The sequence below is a fragment of the Euprymna scolopes genome, chromosome 20 (genome assembly GCF_053919585.1).
Source record: "Euprymna scolopes isolate OS-2025 chromosome 20, ASM5391958v1, whole genome shotgun sequence".
NCBI classification, from domain to species: domain Eukaryota; kingdom Metazoa; phylum Mollusca; class Cephalopoda; order Sepiida; family Sepiolidae; genus Euprymna; species Euprymna scolopes.
The window spans coordinates 89,315,134-89,338,164 of NC_136501.1; the positions used below are offsets into that span (position 1 = coordinate 89,315,134).

Consider the following 23,031-nt stretch of genomic DNA (forward strand, 5'->3'; position numbering starts at 1 on the left):
AGTGTTTGTACCATGTTAAGACCTGAATTGTATTTAGTGTTTGTGCCATGTTAAGACCTGAATTGCATTTAGTGTTTGGACCATGTTGAGACCTGAATTGTATTTAGTGTTTGTGCCATGTTAAGACCTGAATTGTATTTAGTGTTTGTGCCATGTTAAGACCTGAATTGCATTTAGTGTTTGGACCATGTTGAGACCTGAATTGTATTTAGTGTTTGCGCCATGTTGAGACCTGAATTGCATTTAGTGTTTATGCCATGTTGAGACCTGAATTGTATTTAGTGTTTGTGCCATGTTGAGACCTGAATTGTATTTAGTGTTTGCGCCATGTTAAGACCTGAATTGTATTTAGTGTTTGTAGAGGATGTAATGCCTGAGAAAAATGAATCCTAACAAGTGAAAGTATTACATTCTATTCCTGAGGTGGTAAAGCTTGGGAGGATTCCCTCTTCTAAGTATAAAAGAAGGGGTAATGCTTGTTTAGGAGATAATGCTTGGTTGGATCACCTCCATAAAAGAAGACAGTACATGTGAGTATGACACTACCCCACCCCCACAAAGAAAGTCCTTAGTCCTTAGGAAGATGCAAAACAAATATTACAAAGAGGAATGTAATACTTGTGAGGATTTTCCGTCTTAAAAGAAGAGGAGGACATTCCTGGGAGGACGGCCTTTGATTAGAAAATCAATACTACACCATCCATCTCATTAAAAATAATATAATACAATTAAATCAGGGTTTTTTATTCTTAATCATAAAAGGTGTTATGTGTTTTTAGCCTTTTGGCTAAGATCAAGATTTAGTATCTGTTCTTAGCATCCGGAAACAGACATTTTACTAATGCCATAGCATAAACCAGAAGTTCATGTCGCCTATTAAAAAATAAATTCAAAAATTTTTTTGAATATTATCCTTTTTATTTTATTTCTTTATTAAATTTCTTTAATATCATTAATAATTGTAATATTACTATCAATAAAACTGTTATCTTCTTCATTTCATTTTACTTCTGTTGAATTCTTAGAAATCAAAGAGGCCTCCTCCGTTTGGGGGAGGGGCTAATACTTGATCTCTACACGAGATCCATAGATATTCAAATGTTTTATTCAAGTTCTCCTTTACATCTCAAACACTGAAATTGTAAAAAAGTTGGGAAGAATTTTCTTCTCAATTAACTATTTAAGTAGATTATAGTCTTTCTTGTAGTCTATTAGTCTTACTGGATTCCAAGACAATTCATCTAGTCTGGTGGAGTGTCTAGCTTAGTGCTGTTACTTGAGGTAACATCACTTGGTGAAGGTGCACCATTCCTCATAAAAACCAATGTGGATCAACTATACCAAAGAGATCTTATTTGGGCTACAAATACTATGTGATTTTGAATATTTGGGTTTACATATATATGTATCACACATATGTGCTTTCTCTATCGATTTTATACGTTTTGTTTATTTTCCTTTTTTTTTTTTTTTCCGTTTGAAATTTTTTTTTTTATTTCTTTAACTTTACCAATTTCAGCCATTGGCATTGTATAATGTTTTTTTTTTTTTTTTTTTTTTTTTTTTTTACATTATTTTTCGTAAGAGATGTAAGAAAATAATAGAAAATACATGAGGAATTTTTTTTTTCATCTTCTGCTTTTCCTAATGGTAACTTATTTTAAGTAGTTTTCTAAATATTGGTCAGATACAAAGTTGCATACGGGAGAGGGGAAGCACACTTTAGTTCAATGGTTAGCTAAACCTTATCACATGTTATGGCAGTAAATATGCAGAGTTGAAGGCAGGAAAGAATTCAGGTAGCACGTTCTTGATGTGTGTGTGTGTGTGTGTGTGTGTGTGTGTGTGTGTGTGTGTGTGTGTGTGTGTTGGTCTAGTGGGTGTGAGATGTAGAGCCAGTACTGAATACTGACTTTATTGCTTTACCAATCTACATCACCACCACCATCATCATCAGCGTTATCATTCCTATCAGCATCCTCATCCTCATCTGTAGCAGTTTGGCATCAAATCTTGTTCTAGTGAAAGAATGTTTGTAATTGTATATTTTTAGAGATATCAGCCAATCTTTGGAGGCGGCTTGCTAAACTTGCTGGACTTGTTCCTATGGTTCAGTTGGGAGAGACAATCGCTTATGACTTTGTAATCTTCATTCTTTTTCATAGGAACTATTATGTCTTTATTTCGGAGTAGAAAATATTCAAAATAAAAACCATAAAAGCTTTCACTTAATTTTCTTGGATACTTTTTAATATTTTACTTTTTAAATATTATGAAAAGTGTTTAAACTTATCAAGAGATTTCAGGTTTACAGATTTTCCAAAAATACATATATTTAAATATTTAAAATCTTTTCTTTTTTTTTTTTTGTGGTGCAAAATTTTAATATATATGGATTTTTTAAAAACCTGATGAATTAAAAAAATAAAGACTAAAAGGGGCTAGCTAACTAAAGTACTACTGTGGTGAGATGAGAGAGGGTAGTAAGCTGTTTGTTTACATTACATTTAAATGTCTGCATGTTTGTATGGTTGGGAAAATGGGGAGCAGGATAGGAATTCCAAAAGTAAGCAATTTGAGGAAGAAAAGCTATCAGGTGAGAGTTTGTTAGTCATGTAAATCAGGAGTATTTATATTGGTAAGGTAAAATGCATGGAGTTCATTGGAGCATATTCTTTGAAAATATTTGTAAAACAGACAGAAATATGCAACTTTGCAGTGATGTGACAGGGGCTGGTGCTTAGCAGAGAGTGTGAAACTTACGATGTTAGAAATTTTTCCTTGCGCATTGTTCAAAATGGAGAGGCTAGTGGTTGGTACACTAGTCCAAATGTGGGAGCAATACTCTATGCATAGGTGAATGGTAGCTCTATAGAGATAGAGGATACTAGCAAATATACAAAGTTTTCTAGCCCAGTAGAGGGAGCTTATCTTTCTTGCAACAGACTTGGCAGCATCAATTTCTTTGGTAGAAATTCTTTTTACAAATTTTGTTTTTAGCATGGCTGATCAATTTGGTTCATTAATTCTGAAAAATGTTTCTAAGTATCTATATTTATTATTCTTCAAGTTTAAAAATAAAAACTATCGCTTATTGTAAAAATGGAAACAAAAAACTTAAAAATGAAGGCTTACCAGCTTTGAACTGTGTAAGCTGTTTCACATGCCAGTATTCATTTTCCAGTTAAAAAAGTGATTTCAATTAGAATTTTTAATAATTTGCTTAGATAGAGAACTACTTGAAAACGGATAGTTCAAATTTTGCTGGCATGGGAGAATAATATCATTATGAATGAACATTAAACTGACTCCTAAAGGAGGAGGTGATGACTAAGAGAATATATATTTCATAACAGAATAGATAGTACACTACTCCTTCAAGAATAAAGAAGGTAACACCTGGGAGATCCCCTATATAAGGAGAAGGTAATGCCTGTATGTTCTCATGATAACAAAACGAATATTACATTATCTCCCCTTTGTAAAGGAAGATATAATACCTGGGAGGATTTAACCTGATCCCCATAAAAATGAAGAAGGTAATTCCTGAGAAGATGGTCTTGCTACAACAGAAACGATACTACACTATATTAAATAAACTCATTTAAACGAAGGAAGAATAGAAACGATACTACACTATATTAAATAATCTCATTTAAACAAAGGAAGAATAGAAACGATACTACACTATATTAAATAATCTCATTTAAACAAAGGGAGAATAGAAACGATACTGCACTACCATCCTCATTAAATGATAATACAGTAATAGATTAAATGAGGGTTTTTTTTTTTTTTTTGCTTTTTTTTTTTTTTTTTTTTTTTTTTCATTTAAAAATGTCTCAAAACATTATTTTTTATGGTTTCTTTTGATTAAGATCAAAGTATAATGAAATTCTATCTCTAATAAAACGATTTTTGATTAAATTCTATTTTGTACATACATTATATATTATTTTATTTAGTAAAAAAAAAAAATAGATTTGATTTGTGAATCTTAAGTTGGACAATGCCTAATTTCGTTTTGTGAATTTTTTCTTTGCCAAATAAAATATATAAATCAAAGTTCTGTTCTCAGTGACATAAGGTATTTTACTATTGATACTATAATAGAATTGTTGTCTTGATTAAAATAATGTCTCATTTGCACTAGACATTTTCTCTGAATTCTCTCCCTTTTGCTTTTTTTTCTTCACCTCGTGGCAAGTCATCAGATCTCGGTTAATTCTTTTTAACCAATGAGGATACGGATAATTCTTTTTAACCAATGAGGATACAGATAATTTGTTGGCTCACCTTTTTCTTATTGAGATGAATTTGCTTGTTACAGTGCAATAATCAATTCTTCTGTTTCTCCCAGGTTGTGAGTTCAATCCTCACTAGTAGCCTTTGATTGCAAAGGTCAAAAGATACTGGTACAGTCTTTGAACAGACTTTTTGCTTGGTATCTTCCGGCTATTTATGTAAACAGTCAGAGGATGCTGAAGTGATTAGCCAATCAGATGGCTTGAGAAGCAGACAACAAAAACAGTTTGGTTTTTGTCCTGGTCAAAAGCTCTACAATAATATGGAGATGAAAGGGTTGGTTTGGAATTTTTGTCACCACAAAAATTCGATTGCAACATTTCCTTAGTTTTCTAATCGAGCAAAGAGAGATCCTTTTATTGTGGGACACAGTAGAGACCCTTCCACTACTTGAGCCAGGTTCAGGTTTATCACATCTGACACATTTTTTTTCATCATAACTTCAAAAGTTTGTTGATTATATTTGTTGGATAGTGACTGTGTGAAAGGGAACAGTTTTTGGTCTAATTATTCTTGAATGATGACAACAAGCAGATGTTCTTTTTTTTTTTTTTTCACTCTCACTCCACACAAAGGGCGCATTGCTACTGAGATGGGTAAAAAAAATTGTTTTAATTAAAATATGTTGTTTGTTTGTTTGTTTTAAAATGTGAAACATTTATGAAATTATATTTTGAGCTCTGTTGGTTTATACACTATTGAGCTACTATCTCAACCTGGGTGAATTTAAACGAATTCAAAATATGAAATGTATACATGTGCAGATAATAATTTTTAATTATTTATAATGCTTTTTTGGGTTGGCCCTTTTAGAGAAATGATATAAGCCATCTAATCTAAGCTGTGTTTTTATCCATTCCAAAACAAACATTCTCTTGATCATCATCATCATCATCATAGCATTTAATTTAATCTCGAGGTCCATCCTTGTATGCATTGTTTAGGGGACAGTCTGTGAGGATGTGTGCAATAGTCTGCACATTGGCACTGCAGGGACATAGTGTCCTGTACATAGCTCCACTTGTACAGGTTGTCTCATGTTTTGTTAACTTTTGCTCAAGCCCGGTTGAGTGTTGCCACTCTTTCTGATCGGTAAATGTTGCAAAATAGAAAGTATAAAAAGATAAACAAGAAGTTCAGTGTATGAACTTCCTGTGTAGACAAGTGAAAGAAGTTTTTTTTGTGTTGAGAGACAGATGACACCTCATTAAGAAGAAAGTATTATAAAAAATAATGTCAAATCAGATTTTGTGGATGAACAGAATTTGAAAACTACTTTGGGGTTTAAGTTAAAAAAAAAGTTTGGTTTTTGTCTGGTTCAAAAGCTCTACAATAATATGGAGATGAAAGAGTTGGTTCAAAATTCTTTATCACCAGATAAATTTGAGCAGATAGCTGTGACGAAAATCTCTGCTCCTTTTTTATTTTGTTGTTTTGCCTAAGATTTAATCAATTTATAAAGTTGTTTTCTGCTTCTCAAGCCATCTGATTGGCTGAGCACTTCAGCATCTTCTGACTGTTTATGTAAACAGCCAGAAAAAATAAACATGAAGTTGGTTCAAAGTTCAACTGTGATTTCTTGTTTATGGTTTTCCTTTATGTTAATGCTGTTTCAAAATTGTTTTCCTCTGTTAAAATATAATTGAATAATATTTGCACTGAATAGATTAAGCTAAGCTTTTTAACATCAACTCCCACATGTAAAAAAAGATGCGGAGAACAGGATCAAGGCAGCCTATTTTGCCTTTGGTCAATTAAATTGCTGCACATTCAACAACCACGCACTCACAATGGTCACTAAAATCTTGATCTTCCGGGTAACAGTTCTGTCCACACTTCTTATACAGAAGCGCTATAAAAAAAAAAAAAATAAAAACTTGAGCACTTCCAAAAACAAAAACTGCAACAGATTCTAAAAATCCCTTTGAAAGGCCACACACCTAACACAGATGTTTTGCATTGAACCTCAGTGAACAGCGCTCACCATCATCCACCACCACCTCAGTTGGGTAAGCTGCATTCACAGAATGGATCCATTCGGACTCCCTAAGAAAATGTTTTATGCCAAGCTTTCCAACAGAACTAAACCACGAGATGGCCAGAAAATATATTATAAGAACCAGCTGAAGAATACCCCTGGCTTTAACCCAAATAGACCTGTCCTCATGGGAACAAATTGCTAGGGACTGGAACACGTGAAGGAGAGCAATGCATCAAGGTATCACAGACCTTGATAAGAAGAGAAGGGAAAAAGAAAATGACAAAAGGCAAGAAGAGAGCAGAGTGAACAAACCTTATCCTTCTCTGTGAACACTGTCCACAACTCTTCCACCATAGACTTTCAAAATCTTGCTATTCATAGACATCAATAAAGAGAAAAACAACAGAACCTGATATTCAGACAACAAGTGGAAACTGCCAATGACGATTTAGTTAAGCACAACATGCTTTTGAGTGTCTTTGATCCGTTTGTACAATGGTTTATCGGACAATCTTACATGACTCTGACGAAATATTCAAAATGTTAGATCAAGCAATAGCACTTAGTGGGATACTCCACCAGACGAGATGAATTTTGGTTCTGGCATCCAGTAAAAGCAATAAAATACAAGAAAGATATACTATATGGACGAATGAGAGAACTTGACTACATTAAACACGAACTGGTGAGATTTTAAATGCAGACACTGCCCTTGATTGTCTAAAATCTCTTTGTCAGAACAACCTGGCATGAGAATACTTCCCCTTACAAGTAAAACCTGACTAGATATTCAAAATAACATAATATTTTGAGTTTCAGTATCGCTAACCACACTAGCTTTTATGAGGAATGTTGCATCCAATTGCTGTTACTTCAAGTAACAGCAATTAGCTGGATACTCCACTAAACTAGACAAGTCCTGGTATTCATTAAGATTAAGAGATAACAAGAAAGATATATTATAACACAACTGTTCAATTGTGGATGGGAAAATTAATGCTTTTCACTTCTTTTAATGCAACTTTTGAAAGGTGAAAGAATGTTTCTAGTTGAACACACAGATCTTTCTATAAATATCCAGTGTAGCAGCAAGCCATGGGAACATTTATAGCAGAAAATTAGTCAAACACCATCCACTACGACTATGAAATTCTTACAGCTAGAAAACGGAGCTGTTAAGTTATATGGAGCAAGAGGGAGAAAGTAGCAACCCTAATTGAAGTTCCTAATGCTGGCCTTAACAGGACTGAGGGGAAAAAGACAACAAAATACAAAGGCTGGAATCTTAAAATCTCCATTATTCCAGTAATTATAGGAGCAACCGGACCCATGAAAAAGAATTTGAAAACCCTGTTGAATATAACTAGTGAACCAAGTGTAAGAGAAATACAAACGATTCAAACGAACTCTTGGTTGGAGTGATTGAAATTGTGACTGATTGTTTAGCATCCAGTAAGATGCCCTATTCCCATGAAAAACAAAATAAGAAAATTAAAACAAGGGAAAAACTAATTTATAATCTATAAATATAAAAGCGAAAATGTATGTGTTTGCTTTTTCTGTATGTCTACAAAAGGCTTCTTTCAGAGAAGCGGTCAGTCTGTTCACAACTTAAAACTTTTTATATCACATATAAATCATATCTCCGAGTTAACAGAGCTCGCCTATCTATTTAATTTGCTCAACTTCGGAAAGATAAATATTCAACATTTGTCGCTCGCCACATGTGGATTAGGCTTTTTTTCTATAATAAAAGCGACACTAATTCTGGCATTATTTTTCTGGTCTCGATCGCCGGAAATGTCCGAAAGCAATCAACTTTGATCAATGTGGAAATATTATTTCCTTATATTAGAAGACAATTGCTATTTAATTTCGACAAGTGGAGCTGTTTCCCCCTACCCCCAACGTCTTGGGGGGGGGGAGCATTCCGCACTAAATGAAATGCTACCCCGCAGTCAAAAGTTGACCTCATTAAGTCATTAAAACGTGCACCTGCCAAATCCAAGTAATTAAATAAATTCAAACGTCTTTCTGTTAGCATCTCGTGGTGGCCCAATGGTTAACGTCGCACTCTTTTTTTTTTTTTTTTTTTTTTCACACTTTAATTTCCAACTTTGCCTCAAGGGTTCGGGTTCGGGTTCGATCCTCATATTTACCTACCAAAACATTTTTTTTTAAATTTTAACCCCCCCCCCCGAGTTTTGATTTACCCAAAACCACACACACCTCCAAACACCCGAGCAATGCCAGGTACCCCTCGCTAGTTTATAATATAAATCTCACCTGTCTGTTTAAATGTATGTATGTCTGCCTAAAACTTTCAACAGAGAAAACGGATTTTCACAAGATCAGTATTGTTTTGAAACCCGACCCTTCGTACAACAAATATCAAAAACATTAATTCCTTCACCCTCAATGGAGCATTTTTCTACAAGGAGGGGTCGCTTTTTTCACCAATATTTTCAAGTCATCCCCTCTTTTCGAATGTGTAGCCTTAATTTAAACTTATGTCACTTCTGAAACAGCAAACATGTCACGTTTTTGTTTTTTTGGGTTTTTTTTTTTCACGTTCTTTTCCTCCTTCACGGTACATGTTTGAGCTTGCCTGCCTACTACCACTTTTTCTTTTGTTACTCAACCCCACACCTCCAAACACCTAGACAACGCCGGGCATCCAGGCTAGTATAGAAATAAAGTGTAATCCTCAGAAAGGGTCCCATAATTTCTAAGAAATTACTGAAAAATGCAGAACAGGGAATAGGGTTCATTATGGGAAATAAAATTAAAAAATGCAAAAATAATGGACATTGATGAAATTAGTTGAATTTAATGAGTTCTTTTTGTTGAAAATAGAGAAAGGAATGGTAACAAACACAATTCTATAACATTAGAAATTTTAACTTTTTTTTTTATTTTTTGAATTTATTTACAAAGTGCGCAGAAGGAAAATATAAGTGTGCATGTGTTACGTGCAGTATTTATAGCTTCGTTGCTGGCCAACTGATAACCTACTTTAGTAAGTGTCGATAAAGCAAGATAAACTCATTAACAAACTAGGAATAGTCCATTTATGTGTGTATATATCTCTATTTACATAAAGATACTTATGTGTATACGTTTATATATTTGTGCATGTGTGTACATATACATATATATATATATATATATATATATATATATATAATATATATATATATAGCTTAATGTGTAAGAGGAAAAGAGAAAGTTCAATTCCACAAAAGGAGACTTATCCGGATAATGCCAAGCTCAACAATTATTATTGGAGCTTATACAATAGGACAACAAGAGTATGAAATGAAGACACAAAACTATATATAGGTAGATATAGAACGGATCATTTATTGAATAATGGAATACAGGCAAAATTTGAGAAATAGAAGGGACTCTTTATGCCAGGGCATTTTGAAGCCTAATGTTTCTCATCAGAAGAGTAGAGAAGGTGCTAAGTAGCATGGGGAAGATGCGGCATCTAGCGTGAGGTTCATTAGGGACGAAAAAGATTAAGAGGAATATAGAATGTTGGGGGAAGTTTTATTGAATTCTAAATAAATAAGGAGAAGCTTGTTATGTATAGTATGATATATAAGATTGTATATGGTCTTTAACATAGTGTTGAGATTAAGGGGTATATTTATTAGGGTTAAATTGGGGGTGTATTGTTGCTGCATGGTAATTTATTTTAACGGTTTGTGGGGTGTCTATTTTCTATGGAGTGGTTATTTTGATTGGTGCCACCTAAACAGCAAATGGCAGCTATAAAATCGCTTATAATTTTTTTTTTTTTTTTTGGGGGGGGGGTTATGCAAGGTTATAAATCTGAAAGGTAATATGCGGCAATATATTTATAAGTTTCTTCTGTTATGATATAGGGAGTATGATTATAAGGGGGCAGCCGGAGATTAGAATGGCAATGACTATGAGGGCGTTTAACTTGATGTAAAAGACCATCTATACATATAGATGGCAAAGTGGAGGAGTAAGGAAACCATTGCTACTTATAAGTAAAATAATGATATAATTTTGATGCCTGGGTGTATTTATAGTTAATTCTATTTTATTTTATATTGGTTATATAGGTAAATGTAGGATGGGTAGGGGTATTTATTTTTAATTTTGATTTTCTTTTTTGTTTATTTATTTTTTAGCAAAATTATAGCTTGCCTATGAATATTATTTTGCTAACTACTTTCTTCTGAGAATAAGAGCCATTCTTTGAAACTCCATGGAGTGAGGAAAATTTTAACTTTTCAACGTGTATATCTTGTTTGTTATATTTCTTATATAGTTTTTAAAATTGTAATTTTAAAAACTATATTGTTATTTGAATTGATAGGAAATTAATGAATATAATATATATGTGTGTGTGTGTTTTTAAAGTTGTAATTTTAGAAATTTCTAATTTTTTAATGAACATAATATCTTAAATGTTTTCGTAATTTAGCATGCATTTTTTAAATAACATTAACTAATTAACATTAATATCTATGAAACTATTAAATATATAGAGAAAATGAGACAACACAATTATAAATTAATAACATCAACGATTAATTTATTATAAACTTTTTAAAAATAACTATGCAATATGTGGATATTTCATTATAAAATATGATTTGAAAGTATAAATTGAATTTGTTATATTTCTTATATATAAGTGAGCCTTGAGTTTACTTTCAGTAGTTTTGTAACTCTCGCTTCTCTTATTTAGAACAATGTTTCTGACAAAGACAGAAAAATTGCTATTTTCTTGGTCAGAATCTATCCACCTAACATTTATCGTTTAAAGCAGGATTTTTTTTTTAATTTACTTTTTTAGCTCCTTACATATAGGTATATGTATATGTTTCACTCCTAAACTAATTAACCAATCATTATGAATACTGGAACATATCTGCTAGGCATAAGGGATCTTAATGTGTGGTATATTTAGTTTCATTTTGTTTTCTACAAAGGGGGTAAAATTTAATTTAATTTAGTATCATGAAAAGGAGGTACAAGAGAGGCAGAAACTATTCATGAAAATTTAGATACCTCTGATTTTTTGTGAACATTTAATAATAGATGTTAGACATTTAATAATAATAAATATTAGATGTTAGATTTCAATTAATATTCTCCAAATTTCAGTTTCTTTTGAGGATATTTTAAAAGGTTTTAGAGGTCATGATATGCGCACAATCTCTCATTTGAAAATTCAAATATTTCAGATTTGCGCTAAATTGTATGCATAGTTATTAGAAACCGATTCAGAAATTTAATTTTCTTCTTTAAGAAACCTTTCCAAAAATCTGGATCATGTTATAAATTTGGATCAAAATTAGAATAAAGGTTTTAGAAATAAGGTTTAGTGGCATTGCGTGTTGATTTTAATCTGTGTAAAGAGAAATAAAAGTGCTGTTCTTGTATGTGTGCATATATATATATATATGTGTCACTTTGTGTGTGAGTTCCTTCCTCATAAGTTCTGAAATAGCTGAGCCTATCTTTTGCAAATTTTACACAAAGGTAATTTATGTCTGGCGGTGTTTTTTTAGATATTTTTGTGCAGAAATTCACCCAATAAGTATTGAAAATCGAAAAATCCAATCCTAAAAATAGTATCTAATACTTATATGTACTTATAGATAAAAAAGAAGAGTTTTTACAGGGGGATATTCAACATTACACTGGCAAGGGAGATAATAAATCTTAGCAAATAATTTCTAAAATAAAAAAACAGAATTATTGATATCTGGAGATATAGCTGAGTGGTAGAGCATTTGACTACAGATTGAATGATCCCAGGTTCAAGTCCGGGTGCACCTCACCATTTTATTTTATGTTTTCTTATTAATGAGTTCAATTTACAATAAAAGAGGTACCATTTAAAATTGCTGCAAATCATTTCTTTGTTTACATATTTTAAAACTAATCAGAAGATTTTTCCAGGTCAGTTATCGTCAAGCCCAAATATCAGCTGACGTGGTATTGCAAACAAACACAATTTGATGCCCACAGGGCAAATTATTCCTCGTAATATATAATATTCAATAGAGGATTGATTCTATAATAATACATATACAATCTGCAAAAATTAAAATATGTTTAAGCATATTATACGACCGGGCAACGCTGGTCATCCAGCTAGTATTATTATAGTCGTGATTTCAAACGTGAAAAACAAGTATTTGGGTGTCATTAGCTAGAATCGAAATCGAAAGCAAAATTGTAGCATTCAAAGCTGGTGATGTTACCACTGTACCAACGTGACACAGAAATAAACTGATTAAGATGAATGTAAAAAAATGTATAACGATTTTTTCAATTTTGGCCCCTTTTTGACTCCTTAAAAACTATTTTAACCGGCTAAAGACCCATAAAACTCCAATCACTTGAGGCCTCTAGCGCCGCTCTGCGATTTTTAATTAAAATATTATGTTTAAACGTATTGTACGACCGCGCAATGCTGGGCGTCCAGGTAGTATATATATAAGTACAACCGGGCAAGCCAGGCATCCAGCTAGTGTGTATGTGTATATATATATATATATATATATAAGAAAATTAAAAGTGTAAGTTGAAATTTACGATCAAAATTATTAAGCTCTACCCTCTATTGCATATTGAGCTTTTTTATTCGGTTGGGATTAAATTTTTTATATATAAATACTGGTATTTATATTAGATTGAAGTTTACCATTGCATATATTGGGTAAGCATTACATCCTTTCGATTTCATTTCTTATATATATATATATATAACGTGAACGTGTGTCTGTGTACATTTCCCTACGCAATAACTTTGTCAATTTTTAGTCTACAGACTCGAAATTTGATATACAGGTTACTGAGATTTGGGAAAATCGATGTGATCGGTTTTTGGCCATAAATTTGGCGATTAAGGGGTCAAAGTTCAATGATTTGACTTTTGAGAACTCTACCAAACTCCTCCGACAATTTTGGTTCTACGCACTTGAAATTTTAGATATAGGCTCCTTGGACATGGATCTAACTTAATAACTTGATTTGAGCCCAAAACAATAAATTTTAAGGGGTCATAATAGGGGGCAAAGTTAAACAAAAATTGACCTCTGCGGTCTCTTCCAAATTACTCAGACAATTTCTGGTCTAAATATTTGAAATTTTACATAAAGGGTATTCAGAGATAGGGCAAGCTTTTTCATCAGTTTGGGTCGAAAATTTTTAGTTACCAATATATAAATGCATGTATGTCTGTTTGCATGTCTGCCTTACACTTTCAATAGAGGCGACGGATTTTACTAAGATCAGTATTATTTTAAAGTTCGACCTTTCATACGACAAATATCGAAAAGTTGGCTAAAAACATTAATATCTTCCCCTTCAACTAGGCATTTTTCTACAGGGGGGGGGGTCACTTTTTTCACCGATATTTTTGAAAGTTATCCTCTCCTTTAGATTGTCTAGCCTTAATTTAAAAAAATATCACTTCCAGTTTGGCGGTTGTCGTAACAGCATAAACGTTAGGTTTTTACCCCGTTCTTTTCTCCCTTTGCAGTACGGGTTCGAGCCTGCCTTCCTACTACCACTTTTTTTTTTTTTTTTTTTTTTGCTCAACATATACATCCAAATACCCGGGCAATGCCGGTCTGAAATGCTAGTATATTATAATTATTCCAGATAAATATTTTCCAGAGGTAAAGCCACTAATAATTTTTTAACATTTGTACGAGTGTTCAATACGGAAGTGGAGCAAGATATACTTATTTGTTTTACGTCAGCATTTACATATTTGTTTTACATATTTGTTTTACGTATTTGTTTTACGTATTTGTTTTACGTATTTGTTTTACATATTTGTTTTACGTATTTGTTTTACGTATTTGTTTTACGTATTTGTTTTACGTATTTGTTTTACGTATTTGTTTTACATATTTGTTTTACATATTTGTTTTACGTATTTGTTTTACATATTGCTACACATTCAACTAGAGATCTCTTCAGGCGATATTGCTTATAAAAAAGTAGATATCATAATGAAAATTTAAAAATGTTTCCTGCACAAAATTAATCAGGAGGTTCGTCATGTGATATTAAATGCTATTAGCTTATTTTATTTTTAATCAATCAATATGTCTAGATATATGGTAGAAGGGTGCAGAAAGTTGTAAACTATAGAGAAAACGACAATAAAGTTCCTGGAAGTCTTGGAGATGTACATGATGGATTATATTTTGCAGAGAATCTGACTTATATGTGCTGATTTTCAAAGCCAAAACTGGATATTTTTTTAATTTCGTCTTATTTGCAGGCTGTTCAGTGGATTTTGGAACTTTGTGATGTCATGGTAAAAAGCCAAACAAATATGGGACAAACAAAGGAAGATATCGAAAAACTACAGGAAGAACATAAAAATTTTGAATCAACTGCTTCGGTAGGTTTCGTTTGATTTGGAATATAAAATTAATCGGCAAAGATTTGATATTAAATCTACATTTGATGATGGAAGTATTCACTGATTCCCCTTCCATCTATTTTCTTGTGGGTGATTTTGCTGTAAAACGATTAACCTGACCAATTACCATTTTATGAGACCTTGAAATTTTTTTGTAATTAATCAAGTTTCAAATTTGTAAGTGGGAGGAGGAGAAGTTCCTCATAAGGTTTCGGAGTCTGAAGGTATAACGTAAAACTCCTAGGTTTCCCAAAGTTCCGACCACTACTCCTTATTTTAAAGTCTTCAATATTTAATAGTAATTGAAGTCAGATTAAAAATCTGATGCCTAGCATCGTATGAGTTCGATTCCTTCTGATTCAGCAATCCTGAATTTGCTCATCTAGAAAATCTTGCCTCTCTGTTTAAATGTATGTTTCTAAAATGTCTGCCTAAAACTTTTGACAGAGGCGACAGATTTTCATGAGATCAGTATCGTTTTGAAGCTCGACTCTTCGGACAACAAATATTGAAAAATTAGCTAAAAACATTAATTCATTCACCCTCAATTGGGCACTTTTCTACAGGAAGTGGTCACTTTTTTCACCGATATTTTCGAAAGTCATCCCCTCTTTTCGATTGACTAGCCTTAATTTAAACCTTCGTCACTTCCAGTTTAGCAATAAGCACAACAGTAAGGACGTCACATTTTTTCTCTTCACATTTTGTTCCTCCTTTGCGGTACGGGTTCGAGCCTGCCTGCTTACTACCACTTTTGTTTTTTGCTCAACACACACCTCCGAACACCCGGGCAACGGCGGCCATCCAGGCTAGTCTCATCTAAAATATAGCCTATGTTGATGGGAAGATTTTAGATATTCTCCATGGTGTCTGCCATTATCTATATAAATACAAATAAACTAACACTATATAAATTTACAAAATCTATTTTGGAGATAGAGATTATAAAAGTTTTCTAGATATGGTAATTAGTATTTAATAGTATATTAATTATATATGATTAATAATATATGATGGTAACCTTTTGTCTAATAAGACAATGGCATTCTGTATCATTTGGTGCACTGCAGCATCTGCTGTGGCTATAGAATTCAAAACTGGAATTGGCTCTCCAAATGCAGGCCTGGGAAATAAGGTGACCTAAGTTTGCCCAGTTACCAGCGTCCCCCCCCTCTCTGCATTACAAACAAAGTCGAATGGAAAGGCAAATCAATAGACTTCGTGGCTTAGTGGGGGATGCCCTTTTCTCTACCCTGCAACCTCTCTCCCACAGAAGAGATGTTGCGAGCCTGTCCTTGTTTTATCGTTATTTCCATGGCAGATGCTCGTCTGAACTCCAATCTCTGGTCCCCCCTCGCCAATCTTTCACGAAACACACCCGTCTAGCTGAATCCACTGTGAAAAATTTCCCCCACTCTATATCTGTGCCTAAATCAAAACGCAGATTCCATGAACAAAGCTTCTTTCTTAGAACTGCACGCCTGTGGAACTCTGTTCCGTCTGTCTGCTTCCCTCCGGACTACAACTTGGATGTCTTCAAGTCCAATGTTAACAAATTCCTAATGAACCGCCCCCTTAAGTAAACATTTCAGCAAATCTCCTCACTAACGTAATGTACCTGCAATAACCCTTATCCCTGAGTGGCTTCCGGGCCTTGGTAAGTGGTGATCACTGTGTAAAAAAAAAAAAAAAAAAATGCAGTCGAAAACAGCATAGCTGCAGGGAAGGTGTTGCAATGCTTCACCATCTGCCTATCGGGACTGCAAACTGGATTTTTTGCTGGGGTTTACTCTCTTAACCTTTTTCCTTTCTCAAGGCATCCACAAGGTAGTGGAGCTATTTGCCCATAACTTGTGAAAATATGTAATGAATATACTATTAAATACTAATCCCCATTAATCTGTAATGGATATAATGGAACTGTTAGCGGCTAAAATTCTGTTGGGTTGTAAAGTCATTTTCACTGTTACCCTTGTGGAAGAGGCCCTGTCAGTGGGACATTAGAATACGCCGACTGTCCCCCTGCAGAGGGTAAAAGTCCCTCAATGGGGGTCGTGGATTCGGCATTAAATAACCCGAAAAGGATTGATATGCCATAAAACAAAAACAACCAACCAACCTTGCGGAAGATATGAATTTATTTTTCAAACATGAATATTAATTACATTGATCAAAATTGAAAACAACTTCAAATAAAACTAAAAATCCTTTTAATTAATTTTAGAAGACATTTTTTTTTTTCTATTTTTGGTTTACAAATTCTGATTTTTAATTTTTGCAGGCGACTTACCAATATGGAAAACAACTTTTGGAAGCCGCTTTGTTTCTGAGACGTTCTCTGCGATACAGTTTGGATGATAACAACCTTGTTGCAGAACAATTGGAAAGAGCTTGGAAAAAGTTTTCTCAAGGGACCATGGAAAGAGCCAACCGACTCACACTTTTAGCAATGTTTATATCCTCTTCTGACAAGGTAGAAAAAACTTGCATATAGATTTTGTACGTCTGTCCATCCGTCGCAATTTTTTTAAACGTAATAAATACATTGTGGAACTTGTCTCATTTTGAAATAACCGAGATCTTACCTCATTTCAGAAGTGGGGAAAATTGTATTGATAGTCCTGTATATAATATTTTGATTGCAGAAATTCCCCTCTGGACAAAATTACGGTCAGTTTATAATAACAGATGCCACATACAAATTTATTATATCTAAACTTGTTATGTAACTTTTTAACGCCGTTACAGACACATTTATTTGTTATAATAAAATCTTATCTTCTTTACTACGAGCAACATCATCACGATTGCCAAGAGATGAAAAGTAGCTCATATTTTCCTCTCTACCTAAAACGTCCTCTTACTTTTCTAGTAAATATATAACCATTATAACTATATTGACCTGGCACCCTTATAACTGGATTAAACACTCATACTTATCCAGCTACCATTACACTTCACTATTCGAAAATAATGATTTCTCCCCAGTAATATTCCACCTATTCTCATTGGTTGCGACAATGACATTCTATTATTTCAGATTACATACAATCATACAAAAAACAAACATATCAGTCCTTATTTGATATGGCTGCTCAATCACCACGATTTGTTTTAATTAGTTTCTACTTTCCTATCGTCGCTTTTTCTTCTACTTTACAGACTACTGTTTACAAAATTAACCATAACATTTAGCTTAGAGTTACACAAACAAAATATGCTAACTTTCGTATAAACAAGTAAGCGCAGCTAGCTCAGGTGATGTTTACATCTACTGCACATACTGTGGCATCTTAAATTATACCAATCAGCATTATTTGGATTAACATTTACATATTGTTACACTAAAAAAAATTATGTCGCAGCTTTCTTTTTATCGTGTCTGGTTTTAGCATCCTAAATTATGCAATGCTAAAATAAACTGATCTTTTAGTAAACGATTAGAAACTGTTCTCTTTAACAGAAAAACAACGAACCACCGATACTTACATGACATGAAAACATTTACCCAAAATGCAGCGAATCTGCGGCAACTATTTAATTTTTTCTTTATAACATTACATGTTATGGTAACGTTTCTCAAACATTTGTCATCTACATTAAAAAAAAACAAAAAATTGTTCCGGCTTTCTTCCTTTAATGATTTGATTTAGTAAAAAATATCTTTTGATCAAGCGTCCAAACTTATGAGATAATATGAACGAATCTCTGGCAGACATTTAGGAAATTGACCCCCTTCCTCTAAATTCCACAATTTACACTATTCATGTAAATCTCATCAGTTACAAAAATTTCTTATGACCTTTATCGTTGGGATCAGTTTTCAATTCTAACGTTCTACTAAAGTACTTTGTGACCATCACCGGGTAAAATATTGCGACAATATTTTGCTCAACCTTATAATTGAAAAATAATCCCTCGATGATAAGTCATAATTGTTTTGTTTTTTCTTTTTATCTGAAACTGAAGTTTGTATTCGATGAGATTAATATGAAAAAAGAAAAAAAAAATCTAAATTATGGAATTTATGGGAGGGAGGGTGGCAATTTCATAAACGTCCACCCATTCTCTTAATAAAAATGAGTTGTAGTAACCCCCTACATCAAAGTAGCACCGAGCCTACATTAGGGTGATTAGGCAAAAAACAAAATTATTTTTCACTTTCGAAATCATAATCTTTTTATATAAAACACATTTTTACACTCTAAGCCTGAATTACGTTCAAATAAATTATCATTTTCATTACTTTTCATTCAGTTTGTATTTAACTGCATTTACGCCATTTTTTTGTTTTTTACTTTCTTTGTATACCAAATAATTTACACCACTAAAGTACAAATTTCCCCTTTATTACATTGCCTACAAATATACTTATTTGTTGTATATTGACTTCTTTTTTTTTTCTTTTTTTTTTAATATAGTTGTTTTTTAGTTAGTTCTCTTTTCAGTAATAATTTTCCACATTGCTCAGACATTAACGTTTTTGTTTTTTTAGGTACTTTTTTTTACCTTAGCACCAACAACACCTTTAAACTGACAACTTCTATAGGTTTTAGATTCTGCTGAATAAGACAATCTATTTTAACTTTGATAGACCAGTAGCTTCAGAGATATAATGACATGCATTAAGCACTGTAATTCACTGTTTTATGAACGAGCGAGAAAAAAGTGTACTTCTCTCTGCACGACACTGCCACCGACCCACAATTTTGTTTTGTTTATAGTCTTTGCAGGTGGGTATGCTGACAACATATATCAAGGTTGAATTTGGGGCAACTATTTTGATAGTCCCCCCCCTCATAAAATAGGGTGTCTATTCTGAAAGCCATTCTTACCATAGCCAGGTTGGTCGTGTCTATTTCATATGATGTTTTTAACATGAAGAAGTTAGGGGTGTCCGTTCCGAAACCCGTCCCTAACATTAGGACGTTGAGGATTGGCTACCAACAACAACCATAGTTTATTTTTTTACAGGGCGGGGGCATGCTTCCACCAGGCAATGCCGGTTAACGGGTCCTGCTAGTAAGTAATAAGAATCACCACAAATAAAGCAGATGCTATGACTTTAAATTGAATCAAAAAAGAAAATGGAGGTGATCCCGGATATCTACGTTACCCTCTATATACCAAATATCAATGTGTTCCCACCTCTAAGTGACCCTGAGAACAGAACCCCTTCAAAATTTCAAATATGTATATTCGATATTAACAAAATTCGAACCATATGTATAAGACAATAAATTAATAGTTTTCCAACATTTTAGGAGGAAAGATGGCTGTAAAATCAATGGCACTATGGTGCTACAAGCATAGTGAAAATATATATATATTCTCATTCAATCTCTAGCAACATTCAGTCTTCCTGCTAGTTTCAAATAATTATTAGCAGGCATTACTCAGTCAAAAGATATGCTTAAATATGATATTTTAATTCCTGCAGATTACATATTTATTATTAGAGATAATTTCCTATAGATTATTATATTGAACCTAATATATAGTAGTGCGATCAAAACTAAAAAGAACATATATCACCAGCTAGAATTAGAGCCAAAGCACAACTCTCCACCCTCATTCCTTAGCCTCTGAACCATGTCTATATATATATATATATATATATATATTTCACCTCTCACCCCTTTTTTAAAAGATGGAATCATTTGATTGTCGAAGACAAAATTCAAGCAAGCAAAGACGCCTGGACGGCCCATAGAGTTTTATAAGTATATAGATTATATAAAATTAGCTCCCTGTTTGGTGTTACTTGGTCGTAAAATATGCTTAAATATGATATTTTAATTTATGCACATTTCATATTTATTATTATAAAGCCAATTCACTATTGATTATTATATTGTACCCAATATATAATAATGATTTCAAAAGTTAAAAAAATATGACTTGTGTGCCATCAACTAGAATCGAAAGCCAAATATTTAACTCTCTAACAGTATTTCCTATTATATGACCTAAGGACAGATGAACGTGGAAACATTAAAAATTAAGTTTACCATATAAATGTATATTTGGGCATGCATAGAGGAACACTTTAAGTCGACTAACATCTGCCAAGTTCCAAATTTTCAATTTTAACCCCCTTAGCAGCTATTTTTACCAGCAAAAGACCAAATCGAATTTGTTGCACAGGTCCAAATCCCCTATATGTCAAATGTCAGGTCTGTAGACCAAATATTAACAGTAGTTTGGTAAAAACTATTTCAAACACACAGGCACACACACATAGACAAGGTCACTTAAATATAGAGATAGAGATAGATAAAGTTTAGTCTTTGGTTTTCTCTCTTATATTAAATTTATTTCATTGTTGAATTATTTTTTCTTTGAAACATTTCATAAATATTTAGTTTTTTATTATATTTTGCTGCTTTTGTTTTTGCATTATCATTTTTAGATTTTGGATCGAATCAACCAAGTTTTCACTGAAGTCTGTGATCTTATTGAAAACAAGTTCAGAAAGGGAGTTGAAGTGCAGCAGAAATATCAACCAATTTGTGACATTCTCTTTCAGGATTGTGTGGAAACCATCGAAATGGGAAAGGCCCTGCTTGACCGTCTTTCCTTGCCTGTAATTGTACCCGATCAGTAAGTTCTCTCACTTTTCTGGTTGCGTTTAAATAATACCTGTAACATATGATTTTTTTTCTCTATGACAACTAAATATTTTTGTTTATTAGACAAATAGAAAAGTTACTAGTCAAACCATATGATTTTTGGAATATGACATCTTTGTTCCATGACGAGTACGTACATCATAAAGAGTTTTTTTTTCTTTTTTTAATAAGTGTAATTCTAAATATGCAGCAGAATTCATGCTAAGACTTGAAGATGTAAACATTTTAAATTCTTCTGATGTTTTTAAAGAGCCTTCATTAAAAGAAGAGTACTATTTTATTAAACCTTTTTTTTTTTTTTTAAATAATTTCACTTTGCTTGTTTTATTAAAAAAAAAAAAAATACGGGTTGACATAACATTGTTCACTAAGTAGAAAGATTGCTGGTGAAAAAAACACAATCATCAAAAGATAAACGTTTTATTACTTCTAGTCGCCACTTGGAAAAATCACTTACAAATGCGACTGACTCACTTGTTTTATAAAAAAAAAATAAGGGTTGGCATAACATTTTTCACTAAGTAGAAAGATTGCCAGTGAAAAAACACAATCTTCAAAAGAAACATGTTTTATTATTTCTAGTCGCCATTTGAAAAAATCACTTACAAATGTGACTGTCTCACTCGCAACGAAAGCCTTGTTTCTGGACAGCCCCCTAGTGCTATTAGATCAGGCTATCTAAAAATACCTAACTTAAAAACTCAACATGCATTGATGTTATTGTTTTTTTTCCTTTCCCCTTTGCAAAACTCTATCATAATCTTGATTATAAAGTCTATGTCCAGCTAAAACTACAAAACTACTAAACAAACATCCAATAAGTTGGGAGGGGGGTTTCTTATATCGGATGAATAACTAAAATGAAAAAAAAAAATTCTTTGACCTTAAACTGGTAGAAATTTTGTTGAGGGAGGAGGGGGGGGTCTAAAGAGAAGTAATTCTGATTTTTTTTCACAGAGTTAATTCTTTATGCTGATTCATTCCTCTACTTGTGTGTGTGTCCAGAGACAGGAATGACCTGGGAAGAGAAATTTTCTGTCAATCAAAATGTTTCTATCTGTTAGATTTTTTTTAATAACTGTAGAATTAGTCTGATTTCAAAATATTAGAAATCTTCACTATTTTTGGAAATTCATGATATCGTTTATATAAAAATAAATTTCTTCCGTCGGTCACAATTTTTTTAAAAATGTAATAAAATACCTTGCAGAATTTGTCTCATTTCAAAATATCAAAAGATTTTCTACTTTTAGAAATAAAAAAAATATTGCATTAATAGCAGATAATAAAACGAAAACATTCACATCATCAATCTGAGGTTCTACAAACTGAGGTGTTATGACTCTTGTATAAATAGAGCTTAAAACATTACTATACCAAAATAATTGTAGTTTTGGCATGATGTCATAGATTCATCACCCTCTCTTGCAACTATAGAAAAAAATTTGACTGATTACTACATAACATTAAAAAATTGCTCTAAATGTCACCCCCCCTTCCCAACTAATTTTGTTTTTTAGGTGGGTTTTGTATATTGACACAAACACATATTTATATCATTATATATTATATTGAAAATGCTGTTTCCATCTACCAAGGCCAATAGCCACTCAAGGATAAGGATTAACAAGATTGTTAATTGGATGATAAATAGATGAAAAGAGCAGCATTTGATT

At 32.7% G+C, this 23,031-nt stretch overlaps 1 protein-coding gene across 2 annotated transcripts in view; it reads left to right on the top strand.

The window, feature by feature from the left end:
- The window catches only part of LOC145241643 (SEC14 domain and spectrin repeat-containing protein 1-B-like), a 122,815-nt gene that overhangs the window by 61,325 nt on the left and 38,459 nt on the right, over window positions 1-23,031 (top strand). For both annotated transcript variants that reach the window (XM_080104770.1, XM_080104771.1), the window contains exons 14-16: window positions 14,580-14,702; window positions 17,005-17,196; window positions 21,136-21,326. In XM_080104770.1, coding sequence (XP_079960896.1) covers window positions 14,580-14,702; window positions 17,005-17,196; window positions 21,136-21,326 — 506 coding nt within the window. The remainder of the gene's footprint in view (window positions 1-14,579; window positions 14,703-17,004; window positions 17,197-21,135; window positions 21,327-23,031) is intronic.